This window comes from Carlito syrichta, unplaced genomic scaffold (genome assembly GCF_000164805.1).
Source record: "Carlito syrichta isolate Samal-C Ts95f unplaced genomic scaffold, Tarsius_syrichta-2.0.1 Scaffold302316, whole genome shotgun sequence".
Taxonomy (NCBI): Eukaryota; Metazoa; Chordata; class Mammalia; order Primates; family Tarsiidae; genus Carlito; species Carlito syrichta.
The window spans coordinates 101323-114729 of NW_007246412.1; the positions used below are offsets into that span (position 1 = coordinate 101323).

Sequence of the window (13407 nt, forward strand, 5' to 3'; positions counted from 1 at the left end):
CCTGGTAGTTTCCTACTATTGCTAATCCCCAGAAAGCTTTTATTATTATTATTATTATTATTAATTTCAATTCTTTCTTTTGCATTTGAAGATTTTTTCTTCTTTTCTTTGAAAATGAGAACTATTTGGTTAACTTCTGTTTTATTTAGTTTATTTGAACATCATAGTTTTGCCTTTTTTCTAGACAGTTGATCCAGTTCTTTTTCTTAGAGTGTGCTGTTTTCTAAGTTGTTAAGTATTTGTATTTCTCTTGAACCTTATCCTAGTATCTTCTGATCCTTTTAATCTGCAGTTCTCTGAACTAAATCTAGTTAATTATCATTGAGTCTAGTTGGTAATAGAAGTGAGAGTACCTTTTATTAAATGGGGGAAAATAAAACTGAGTTAATTTGGAATGTTGATTTGAAACTGATACAGTCGAAATACAAATTGGCATTAACTCTGAAAGAATTAATAATGTGAACTAACAGCTAATTAATAATGCAATGTGATACTTTAGATATATTACTAAGAACCTTGGTTACAGTGAAATGACCTTTTCAATCTAAAATGTTTTACTTTGAGATTTATTCTTTTGGAAATGTTTTGTTCCATCATTTTTTAAAGAAAAATGCATTTCAGGGCCCTAAAATTTAATTATAGGCTCTCTGCCTTTGTTGGAGCACATTCTCTATGGCTTAAGTTCTCTCATACAGTATTTAGAAGAACACTGAGTTAAAATAGTCACTACCTATATATACCAAATAGTGAACTACAATTTTAATTTATGTTCTTCTTAACTGAGATTTGGATTGTTAACCTATTTTGTTAAGTGCTTACAATAAATTATTACCTGGGAAGAAAACAGAAACATGAACTCTGTCCACTTAATCAATGAAATGTACATTCAGCAAAGTGTATAGGTGATTACTATTTCTAACTACTACTCTCTTGATTATTGATCAGTTTCAATGAAGTAGCTATCAGAGAAAGCACTAAAAGTCTTTTTAATTATTTTCTTTTCTAGTCGAGGCAAGAGGAAGGGAACGGGCAGTGTTTTGAGTTCTTCTTTAAGACCGTGAAAGTATCCTGCTCCTCATCAGACTTTTACACCCTATATTGAACATGTGCTGATGATTTTTAAAGTTATAATTTTTTATTGTGATAGTCATAAAATAGTGACTTAAAAACCTCATATATATCAGTTCACAGTCCTGCTCTGTAAGGCCATGTGCTTCTTTGTTTTTTTGTTTATTCCTTTAATTACTGACTTAGGAATCTGTTATCAGTATTGACTCATGGTTTCCCATTTTCTCCAGTGGGTTATGGTCTATTACTATCCTTATTTATTTTGATATTCAAGTATCTTTGTTATTTTTACAAGTGGGTGTCATGCTGTCATGTGTGCCTTTAAAGTCATGTATTCATGTCACTCTCATGTGCATTTGGCTTTGTACGCTTCCTTCTTTCTCACTTTTTTTTAAAAGCAGGATTTATTGAGAGGACAGAAAAGCTCCCACAGTGGGAGGGGACTTGAAGGGGCAACCCCTTGAGAAAGGATTGCACAAATTCAGCACTTCTTTCTTAACTTTTTTTTGAATTAATATTATACTTATGTTAGCGTTACTTTTTTGTGTCTGTTATCTTTTTCTCACAACTTTTGTTGTTAACCCTAATCCTAAGGAATTATCCAGCTATCTCTGCCATAGAAGAAAAGATTAAAAGTCCTGAACCGAAGACAGTGATGCTTATTATAAAATCAAGCACCTTTCAAACTTCAGTTTGTTGTGTCTTTTCTTTTTCTAAGTTCATGGCAATTAGTAAGCTTGGGAATATATGTTGGTTATTTCAGTATCGTGCATTTTCTTTCTGGGTCTATTTTTTGTTTTCATGCTTGAAAATGCATTGAAGAGGGTATTTATGTTCATATTTGAGATTTTGGAAAATATCTCCCGTTTAATGAGCATGCACTTTGGTGCCTGGGGAAAATTTTTTTCAAATTTTTATATATATTATTTCAAAGAAAAAATGTCATTGCCACTGTAAAAATGTAAATTTTTAAAGTAGATATGTCAACAAAAGAGTCCATGAAACATTTTGGAAATGCTTTCTTTGGAGCAGTTTGAAAACAGCTGTAGCAGAGCTGGATATAACTTGTCTTGCTACTTGAAGAGTGTCAACATAAATTGTCAGTTGTTGCCTCATTTCATTTGTTGTAGGAGTGATTGAAAACTGTGGTTAGGTATAGATGATGACATTAGGATAGCAATGTGTAGTTGAAGGAAAGCAATCTTCTAGAGAATTAAAAAAAATTCTATTTAAGTATTGAACTTTTACATTGCCAAAAGTGATAGAAGAGTTTGTGGTTGAAGAACTTAAAACTTACATAAAGATGGTGAGGTTGGGTGACCACTGTCTGGGGTAAACTAATGAATGCCCTTAATTTTATTCTCACTTAAATAAAGCTATAAACAACCTACTGAAGGAAGAGATGCTGGATTCCTTTAAAAATAATTTTATATTATTAATAGTTTATCCTGTACAGTTCATTTCTACTTACCATCTGTGTTATTTAATAAAAAAATATATATTTGGCTTTTGTCTCCCATTCCTGATGCAAAGCTTCTAAAACCCTTGGAATTTCCTGGTAGGAATGCCAGGAGCTCCATTTGTTATTCATAACAAGCCCCTGTCAACTGTACCTGACTTTATGCTAATAAAGTGACTCTTGGTGGGCTGTTAGGTAGCTTCAAGATAACCCTGGTTGCCAGAGGAAGCAACCCTGTGATGAGAGGGTTCAGAATTTCAGCCCCACAGTAACCTCCAGTAGGGAAAAACGCTGGAGATTATGCTACATCACCAATGGCGAATGATTTAATCAACCATGCCTGCATAATGAAACTTCCATAAAACCTCCTGAACTACAGGGTTCATAGAACTTCTAGGTTGGTGAACAATACTCAGGTGCTGGGAAGGGGGCACATGGAAGCTCTGCATAATCCTCCCCCACTGAATTGTATCCTCTATAATAAGTCTGTAAACGTAAGTGTAGTGTTTCTCTGAGTTTTTGAACTGTTCTAGCAAATTATTAAAGAAGCATCTGATTGGTCAGAAGTGTAGGTGGTAACTTGGGACTTGTGACTGGCATCTGAAATGAGGGAATCTTGTGAGATTGTGCCCTTAAACCTGTAGAATCTGACACTCACTCTGTGTAGTTAGTATCAGAATTGACTTGGATTATAGGCCACTCATTTGATGTCTGGAGAATTGGAGAACTGGTTGTTGGTGTGAAAAATACACTCACATTTGATGTCAGAAATGTGAGTAGAAACACTATCAGACCATCCCTAGTAACTTTCCAAATCTATTTCCCCCAAATTTAAGAGGTGCTTGCAGATGTTTTGCTCTGTTGTTGATAGGATGCATGCTAAGAGGCACTGTCTTCTCCTATGATGATTTGTCTATGTTGTGGGAAAACAGAGAGACTGTGACACCAAGGCTATCTTAGGAAGCTGCGTTTTTATTAGCCCTGACATGACTCAGCAGGCTAATGCTCCAAGGTTGAGCAACCCAGAGAAAGGGGAGAGGGGTTTTATCTGTTAGTTTAGGTAAGGGAGAGGGTGGGGTTGTATAGCTATACATTTTTCTTTGGAATTTGCAAGATTGTATTTAGCAAAGTCAGATTTTTAAAGAACAAACTGTCTCCAGGGCATACATGACAAGTAAGGGTTGTAAACTGATAAGTTCACAAGAGAGGATATGGAGGTAAGGTTGTGAATAGATTACTATCTTGCATTTCCAGGAAAGCAGCTTATGGCTATTTAGTTTTCTCACATCCCATGTCTAGCAGGTTTGGAACTTGTGGGTTGATTTTTTTAAAAGGAATAAATTTTAACTGTTTTTAGCCCCTCTCTGTCACATCTGTGCACATATTTAATGTCATTTTGATTTTATAGCTTGTAAGCATTGATGACACTTCCTGGGGGTACCAGTTATTCTCAAAGAACATTTTATGTGTAAATTGAATTATTGAAATGTAAACTCTTCTTATCACCTTATTCTTAACCCATTCCAGGAGAGAGAAATGGGTATTTCTCAAATCTTTTTTTTTTTAAATTTTAAAGATGTGAGGTACACTTCAGGAATAGATATACAAGTAGTCATCATACAGGTAACATTTGGGCCTCGTTTTGGTCCCCACTTTGCCTGGTTTAAGATCAGGTACCCTTAGTGATGTTGTGTTCCCTCTGCCACCCCACCTTGATAGTATCCCACTACTGCCAATCCCTTTCTTAAAGTATTATATAATTGTTCAGGGTCTGCTTATGAGTGAGAACATGTGGTATTCTGTTCTTTGTTTCTGTGATAGACCACTGAGTATGATAGTCTCTAAATCTATCCAAGTTCAAATCTTTTCTACACAGAGTTTTCTATTGCTCTTGGCATGATGTGGCCTTATAACAGCTAATTACTACTCTTTGGGAAAACTGGGACAGGAGAGTAACTTGCCCAAGATCAAACAACTTGCTAACCTGAGCTATTAACTAAGAAAAGTACTTCCTAAATTGCTGGACTATAGTAACTATATTGTATAGTAGTTAAGAGTTCAGACTTTTTTTTTTTAACTTTGAAATCATTTTAATTTAGAAATAGAAAACATCTTGGAAGAAAAACAAACATGGGCAAACTTTACTCCATGAGCTTCTCAAGCTCTCACTGGTTCACCAATCCTAAGATGCAAACACTCCTCCAAAAAGTATTTGGCCACCAACAATTATGTTATTAATAGGGATATGGATCAATTTCACAAAGAAGCCAATGAATCTTATTATAGCAAATCCTACTGCTGTTGCCATGGCAATCTTTTGGAAATCTTTTCTATCAGGTTTGGTGGACTCAATTAACCAGTTGAATTGAGTCCATTGCAAACTGCTGACTTGGTTCAACAAACTGCATTACCTGACCCATGATTCCATGCCTGGCCGCCCCCTTGGAAGCCAGGGACACATAGCATAGCAGCCAAGAGCTTAGACTCTTGAGACAGAAAGACCTGAGTTTGAATCCTAGTTTTGTTGTTTACTAAAAAAATGTTGGGCAAACTGTATAGCATATTTTAAAGGTCAGTATTAGTCATTATGCCAAAACACATACCAGCAGTCCATCTTATATATATTCTAACTCCCTTTTTTTGCAGATATAGGAATGCAGCTCTAAAGCCCAGTTTATTTAACTATGTACTGAGTTTAAATCAGCTGCTCTAAATTTTAACTCTAGATGGAGATTGTTAAAGATTACTAGAATAGAATGAAACAATGTGAGAGAAATCACTTTATAAACTATATCACAATATAAAAGCATAAAGTGTTCATTTATTTTTAAATGAAAAGTCAGTTTTCCACTATAAAAAAGTGTGCAACCTCATAGAAAAGTTTGAAAATATAAAAATAAGTAAAATGATTACCTATTGTGCTACCACCTAGAGATAACTGTTTCATTTCCTTTCTGTTTTTTAATAGTATAAATTGGTTATTAGGAACATGCAGTGATCCAGATGGAAAATTATATAAATAGGAGTTTGATAAAAGAGAATGCCAGTCATTTTTCCCCCCAATTACAAGTCTCCCAATAATTCAGGCTCTTTATTATTGGTTTTAAAGATATAGAAAACCACTTATCTGGGCAAAATAAATGGTTGTCTCAGCTCTTTTCAGGTCTTCTTTATGGGAAGGGGTCAATTCTCATGCTCTTTAATCTCTTCCCAACAGGGTTTATTTTAAGAGTGAGGAGGCCTGGCTTGGCAGCAGTTCATGTGAAAAGTAACAGGACATCTTAAATGACCATAAGTTTTGTATGAGCCAGTCAGTATGTTGTGGCAGCCATAAATGCTAATGCAGACAGGTTTCAGGAATGAAAGATCTGAGGACATGAATTTTTGCTGTGCCTTACGCATCTAGATCACATCCAGCACATTGTATTCACTGTGAGGGACTGAAGTTTAGGCTGAACCTTGACATGTAGAAACAAATGACTAGGACAGCAGTGGGTCAGGAAGTCCTGTCATTTGTTGAACAGTTGAAAGAACAGAGGACGTTTTGCTTAGCAGGCATTCTAGAAGAGCTGACAGGAATCCACAAATGGTAGAAGGAGTAGATTCATTATGGTTCCTGATGACCTGACTACAGACTTCAGAAAACAACTAGATGGGTTTCTCTTTGATATTTATACACACACAGATACACACACACACACACAAACACACACATAAATATACATGCATGTATGTATAAGTGTGCGTGTATATATATATACACGCACATATATAAACACATATACACATATATAAGTTATTTCTTTTTAGCTTAATATGAATGAATATATATGTATGGAGGGAACCCCCCAAAATGTGGAATTTATTTATAAAAAATTGCGTATTCTAATATGTTTAAACTTCAGTTGCTTTCAAGGTACTCTTCATTTGATACAATATACCTGTCAAGACACTTTTTCCACTGTTCAAAACAGTTTTTTGAACTTGCCGATTTTGATGCCTTTTAGTTCTTCTGCTGTTTTTTTTTTCTTCACCTCTTCCACATCAACAGAACATTTCACTTTGAGGACTTTTTTCACCCAGGGAATCAAAAAAAAGTCACTCAGGGTGAATAAAGAGGGTGAGGCATGTGACATGCTGCTTTTGGTCAAAAACTGCTGAATACTCGGTGCTGTGTGGGCAGGTGCACTTGTAAATCTCCAATCACGAAATGTGAAAACGTGCTGAAAGGCTCTCAAAAAAAAAAAAAAAAAAAAAGCGAAAAGAAAAAATTCACTGAAGCTGAACTCAGCCTCTCACAACACTAGCTGGTACACTGATGCCTATAGACTCCTAGAACACTTACCTGGTATGGGAAGCCTGTACTACAAGAGGTCCGTCCTCCAAGAGATAATTCTGTTTTTTGGGGGGGTTTTCCCCTCATATATATGAATGAGTATATATGGCAGGTCCTCAAGTAACATCATTTCATTTAACATTGTTTTGTTATGTTTTCATTCCCTCTGGGACTACTGTCTGTGTGGTGTCTGCATGTTCTCCCTGTGTCTGAGTGGGTTTTCTTCAGGTACTCTGGTTTCTTCCCACACCCCAAAGACGTCCATGCTAGATGAATCAGCATGTCTACGTGCTCCCAGTGTGACTGAGTAAAGGCTGTGAGTGTGAGTGCGCCCTGTGATGGGATGGCATCCTATCCAGGGCTGGTTCCGGCCTTTGGCTCCAGCTACCCGCCCCCCTGAACTAAAATACCTGGGTAAATAATTATCTTACTTGTTCTTACTAATCTTTCCTAAATGTTTATTTCAGTGTGTAGTATTGTAAGTGTTTTGGTCTTTACTTAGAAGTTTGGTGATATTTTTTAGCCAGAAATACGGCTTAGGAACTTTAACTCTTGTTTATATCAATTAGCCCAGGGTAAAATTTGCTTCATTGTATGTCGTTTTACTTAAAGTCACAGTTTCCAACAACCTATAAACACTGTTAAGTGAGGACTTATTGTATATGAGTGAATATGTATGTATATATATATGAATGATATATGCGTATGTCAATAAATATACATGAATGTATATATATGACACATATGTATATATGTAACATATACATACAGTATAGTAAAAGAATAATCCTTAGACTGGAGTAAATTTCTGGTCATTGAAGGTATTTAAGTTAAAGTTAGACTGATCTCTTCCAATAGATAGTATCAAATGCATTTCTTCATTGGATTCATTCATTTATCCACTTTTTATGGAGGACTTCCTATGTGCCAGACACTGTGCTCAATGCTGAGGAAGCAGAGAAAAGTACAGTGGACAAGAGATTGGATTAAAAACTTTAAAGATTTCATTATGTCTGTGGTTGAGAGAATTGACTTGATGCTTCAGTGTCCTTCACCCTAAGTGTGGAGCTCTGATTGTGTGTTAACCACTCTGTGTTTTAAAAACTCTGGTGCATTACTATCACATTTCTTCTGTGATGTGGAGTTCCATTTTCTGAAATATTGTAGGTCTTTAACATCATGTATATGACAACATTTTATTTCTCTACCTTTGAACACGGAGGTTAAAGTTGAATGTGGAGTCAGTTTTGATGGAATGATGTAGCTTTTTCATGGGAAACATTTAATTCCAGGTTAACTTACTAGTTAACTTACTTTTAAATATTCAAGACTTATCAGAAAGTAGTATGAGAGGATCTGAGTGCTTTTTAAAGGTAAGATGATAAGATTTATTAATATTATTGGAAGTTTATAGTCTGGTTCCAAATTTACAATTTTATTTTTCTGAGGGAGGTTATAGTTTCTGTATACTAAGGTACTGAATCTTCAACTTCAATATTTGTAGGTTGACCATATATCTGAACTAATTCTACTTCTGCCTGTAGAGATCAGATAGGACCGGGAGAAGCGGAGGTGCCAAGAGCAAAGTGTGAAGATTTGAAGGTGATTTTGGGGGCTCTGTACATTTTGGCCCATCAGCTAAGGCCAGCTGTTCGTTTGTTTCATATCTAGGTTTGGAATTCACCCAGTTGCAGGCCGAATGCCTGGTCAGCTTAATGTGCTGCTAGCTGAGGCTGGGGTGCCATATGATATTGTGTTGGAAATGGATGAGATCAACCACGATTTCCCAGGTAAGTGATGGGGACGATGGTGAAGTTTAAATATTCTAAGTGTGAATAAAGCAGTGCCAGACTTAGGATATAAATTGTGGAATCAGTGAAGACTGACTAGTCAGATGACAAATAACCTGCACATAGTAGGTATGTTATTGAAATTAAGTAAGCGAAAGACAGTATGAATAAGGTGCAAGACATTTGTAAGCAGCATGGGCAAATTTTGCTCCTCTGTGAAGAACTGAAGGAAGATAAAAATCCTGAGGTAGTGCAGAGATGATGAAGACAGGGAATCTGGGCAGACCTGGCTTTTGAATCCAGATTCTGGCTCTTAGTAGCTTGTGTTCTTGAGCTACAATACTCCACCTCAGGCTTCTCGTTGGCAAAAGTGCTTCTGTTGATAATTAGTGTTTGATTCTTACCAGTGTCTGAGTTTTATTGGTTTCCAGTTGTACTAATGCTATGATCAGTGAAGTTGTTTTCTATTTCCTTTTTTTTAAAACACTAGGACTTCACTAGATAAGGTACTGTGCTTTATAGCTGTTGTGGGGTAAATGTTGAATAGTAATGACATTTGGCCCAAGATCATGTTTGTTAAAATCAAACCACTTTCCTCTGGCAAGTATCCACTGTAAACTTAAAAAATACTGTTTATTAGGTAAAAAATAATGAAATTGTGTGTATATCTAGATTCACATGGCATTTTTGGCAATATCTTAAGGTAGTTTATATTATAGTTCTTAAAGAAAGAATTTAGGTCATTTTAATTTTATGTTCCTTTTCAAATCTTACTGTTGCTAAATTTTGTGTACCACCAACCAGTTCCAGGAATTATGAGTACAGCTTTAATACAGTACAGCTTTTAGACCATTGTCTTTTAGACATCAGATTGCATCGGAAGTGGTCATTTTAAAAGTTGAAAATGAATCCTGAATCGTTCCCCACATCCTTAAAATAAAAAAAATTTAGAAAGAGAAACTTGCTCTTTATAACAATATAGACTGACCTGTTCTTTTAGCACCTACCCAATTACTCCCTTAGTTGGGTAATTACTGGAGAAAATGCAGCACCATCTGTATTAATACAATTTGTATGCATCATTCATTACCTATTTTAGTTTTTTGTTCTAGAACTTTGTAATGAGCAATAATAGACATTTGTATTATAATATTTACATCATGAAAGGTGGCTATTCTCCTTGAAACATGATATGTTTGTCAACTTCACACTAAAAAAAAAAATGAAAATGAGATGCAAATCATATAAATTCATGTGACTAGCAAGATCATTGTGAGATAACAAAATGTAGATCCATTGAGGGGGAAATGCTTAATGTAGCCTGTAGTCAGGATGGTCAGGTTCAGATATAGGACCTACTTACTGCTTTTAAGTGTATAACTTTGACTGAGTTGCCTAACTTCTCTGATAAAGTTCTTTGAACAGTGCCTGTCATAGGAGAGTATCCTGTAAATATTACCTTTTGTTATTGTTGATATTACAAAGTCAGATCATTACAGTTTGTCTGCAGTAAGTGAAAATGTCCCTTTAAGTTTTATGTTTTCTCTCTTTTTTCCCCTTTATTATGTAGACACTGATTTGGTCCTTGTAATTGGAGCTAATGACACCGTTAATTCAGCAGCTCAAGAAGATCCCAACTCTATTATTGCAGGCATGCCAGTCCTTGAGGTCTGGAAATCAAAGCAGGTAAAGTTTCAGACTTGTCTTTTATTCTGATGATCAAAGGTCACTTAAAATACACACACAGATCTTTCTTTGGTCACTTGATAAGAAATGAGGATATCTTTTAGGATACCCAAGAGTAAGAGCATGTTTAGGGCCCACTTTCCCATATCCAGCTTCTGTCTGTTCTCTGGCCACCAGAGAACCTGAGTGAATGCCCTCATCACAAGTAGAACCAGATGAGACTATGTGGATGGATTAACAAAATCTGTAACCACAGCTGAAAAAAAGAGCTGTGAGCTTTTGGAATGAGTCTGGCTGGACTCCAGATTGAGTCCAGTGAAGCAGATGGCTTCCCTCTGGGACAGTGAGTCAGTATCATTGCCTTCATATACCGAGACGAGCATATTTTTTTCTTTTTTTTCTTTTGAAAGGGAATTTGTATGTTGTTATGGAGTGTCTAGCAGAAAGGTGATTTAGAAATCCGAACAATAACATGGCATAAGGAGACAAACTTTGTTCATGCACATTACTTCTGAAAAAAGCTAACTGCTAAATTTTAGAGAATTCAAAGGCTTGCAGATTTTCCTCTGCCCCAGCAGTGAGCATATCTCTTTACCACTCTTGAGTCATGTCTGCATTTTAAGAATCATAATAGCATAATATACATTTTTAATTTAATTTTTTTTCTTTATTGTAAATATAGGGGTTTAAAACTCAGTAGCTGTGATGAATGTTTATGAAATTCACTTGTTCATGTGTGTATGCAGAATTATTGCATCAGTAGTCAATGTTTGAGAGTTTGCAGAGTGCATTACTATACTAGTGCTGTATGAAAATAATATACTTGCACTGCTTGCATTTTTGGATAAATGCCCTAGAAGACTGTAGAAAAGCTTATCATTTCATTAAGAACTGGTTTGATTTTCAGCAGGACAGCAATATCCATAGTACATGTCATTGTAAATGTCTATAACACATCAATTTAAGGGACTGGCTTACTCCTTCCATTTTGCTGTATAGGAGCATTCCGTTAGTTATTAGCTCTATCCTTTTGAGAAGCTGGATTGTTTTTTGGGCTTTTGTCCTAGAACTTTCTGATACACTTTACTCTAAAGTGATAGAAAAGAATAATTCCATTTTCCCACTCAACCACATCTGTTTTAGAATTTGTAGTATAAGTTTATGCACTGTTTGTTTTTTTTTAGCACATTCATGGAAAGATGCTTATTTTTATGACTAGAAAATGTTATACATAGTCTTTATAAGGAAAAAACACTAAGAAGAAAATCACTGCAGTCTTATCACTCAGATAAATTATGAACATGACTTTTTCTCTAATGGATATAAGATCAAGGGCATACTTTAAAAATTAAAAATAATACAATGTAAACATTAAAATATTCCTTGTGTATTTTAAAAGTCTTTGTACTAAAGAATTGTTAGTGGTATGTGCCTTGTTCAAAGGTAGAGAAGGGAAATGTTTGTGTGCATAACAGGTCCCAGGGAGGTCTATTAAATACGCTCTTTCATTTAATATTTGGTTCTTAGGTCATTGTTATGAAGAGGTCTTTGGGTGTTGGCTATGCTGCAGTGGACAATCCAATCTTCTACAAACCTAACACAGCCATGCTTCTAGGTGATGCCAAGAAGACATGTGATGCACTGCAGGCAAAAGTTAGAGAATCCTATCAGAAGTAAATATTAAAGATCAAGCCGCTGGCTAATGAAGCCGCATCTTCACTTGTGGGAACAGGCAAATAAAGTATCAGGATACATGGTGATACACATCTGTAGCAAAACTCTTGGAATAAAAAGAAGACTGAAGAGAGCAAAACAAATACTGTAAAGGGAGATTTTTCAAGAGCAGTGATCTCTTGATTTTAAAAAGGATTGAAATTTCTGAATGTCTTTCTGTTCATATTTGTGTTATGAATCAAAAGTGTTTTATAAAAGGAGAAAGACCAGCATCATTTTAGATGTAATCCTGTTGGATTTTTTGTGCCTCTTCAGTAACCAGAAATGTTTTAAGAAATTAAGTTTAGGATTTCAGGACTTCCACTATACATTGGCTCTGAAAAATCTGACACAATGTAAACATTGCAGGCACTTACATTTATGTTTTTTCAACAAATATGACTAATTTGAAACTTTTCTGAACTCCAGTTGTCTTTTTGAAATTTAACCAGTGAATTGACCATATCAAATTGGTTTTAATTTTTTAACCTATACTTAAAAGTCTAGATTTTAAGGGTGTATTTTCTCACTACTATTTTAATACATTAAAGAATTAGATACTCTTTCAGCAATGCTCAAAACAAATCATTTGCTTTATATGTTTCACAAGACACCCATGAAACATGTAACTTGAAATTAGTATTAGTTGTATTTTTGGAAATTCTATTTCTAATTGGAGATCTCTTTAACGTCAATCAATTTCTAATTTGTAGTGCTGTATTAAGTGCACTTGAGTGGAATTCAACTATTTCACTAATAAAATGCATTCATCATGTTTGCAAGTGATGTAGCAAGTATCTCTGGTGACAATAGCCTGAACTAGAATATTTTTACTTGTTGTAAACATGAGAGAAAGACCCACTACCATGAAACAGAAGAAATTATTCTTTCTTAACTGTTTGTAAAGATGGATTTTTCTTTTCAAATCAGAGTGTGTTTTGAGGTCTTATGTAATTGATGACTTTTGAGAGAAAAGGTGGCATTTCTTAGCTACCTCTTTTGTTCATCTAAGCGCCAGTAAAGATCATGTCTTTTCTAATAAAAGTCTATATTTACTTTGTCATTTTCCTACTTTGCCCAAAGCTTTAAGTAGAGGGGAATATGTGATGAATACTTGAGAGTATCTGTCTCTTTATATAATTTATTTGGTACTAAATTTCTTTAAAAAATTATCAACTCATAAAAAAAGCTCTACACCAGAAAAAGGAATAACAGGTACATTTTTTTTTTACTGTAGTGTTCATATTTACCGAATTTAAAGTGCACAGTATCTGTTGGTTTCGTAATTAATTTATATTTTGCTGTGCCTGAGATAAAGATCTCTCTATGTGTGTGTCTGTGTATGTGTATGTGAT

General features: G+C 35.0%; 1 protein-coding gene and 1 pseudogene across 3 annotated transcripts in view; one reads left to right on the forward strand and one right to left on the reverse strand.

Annotated features, from left to right (window-relative positions):
• The window catches only part of NNT (nicotinamide nucleotide transhydrogenase), a 99274-nt gene extending 86161 nt beyond the window's left edge, over positions 1 to 13113 (forward strand). For all 3 annotated transcript variants that reach the window (XM_021711476.1, XM_021711474.1, XM_008056296.2), the window contains 3 exons: positions 8535 to 8653; positions 10224 to 10339; positions 11867 to 13113. In XM_021711476.1, coding sequence (XP_021567151.1) covers positions 8535 to 8653; positions 10224 to 10339; positions 11867 to 12016 — 385 coding nt within the window. In that variant the 3' untranslated portion in view covers positions 12017 to 13113. The remainder of the gene's footprint in view (positions 1 to 8534; positions 8654 to 10223; positions 10340 to 11866) is intronic.
• Positions 4710 to 4947, reverse strand: LOC110595486 (annotated as a pseudogene).
• Positions 13114 to 13407: the final 294 nt, after the last annotated feature.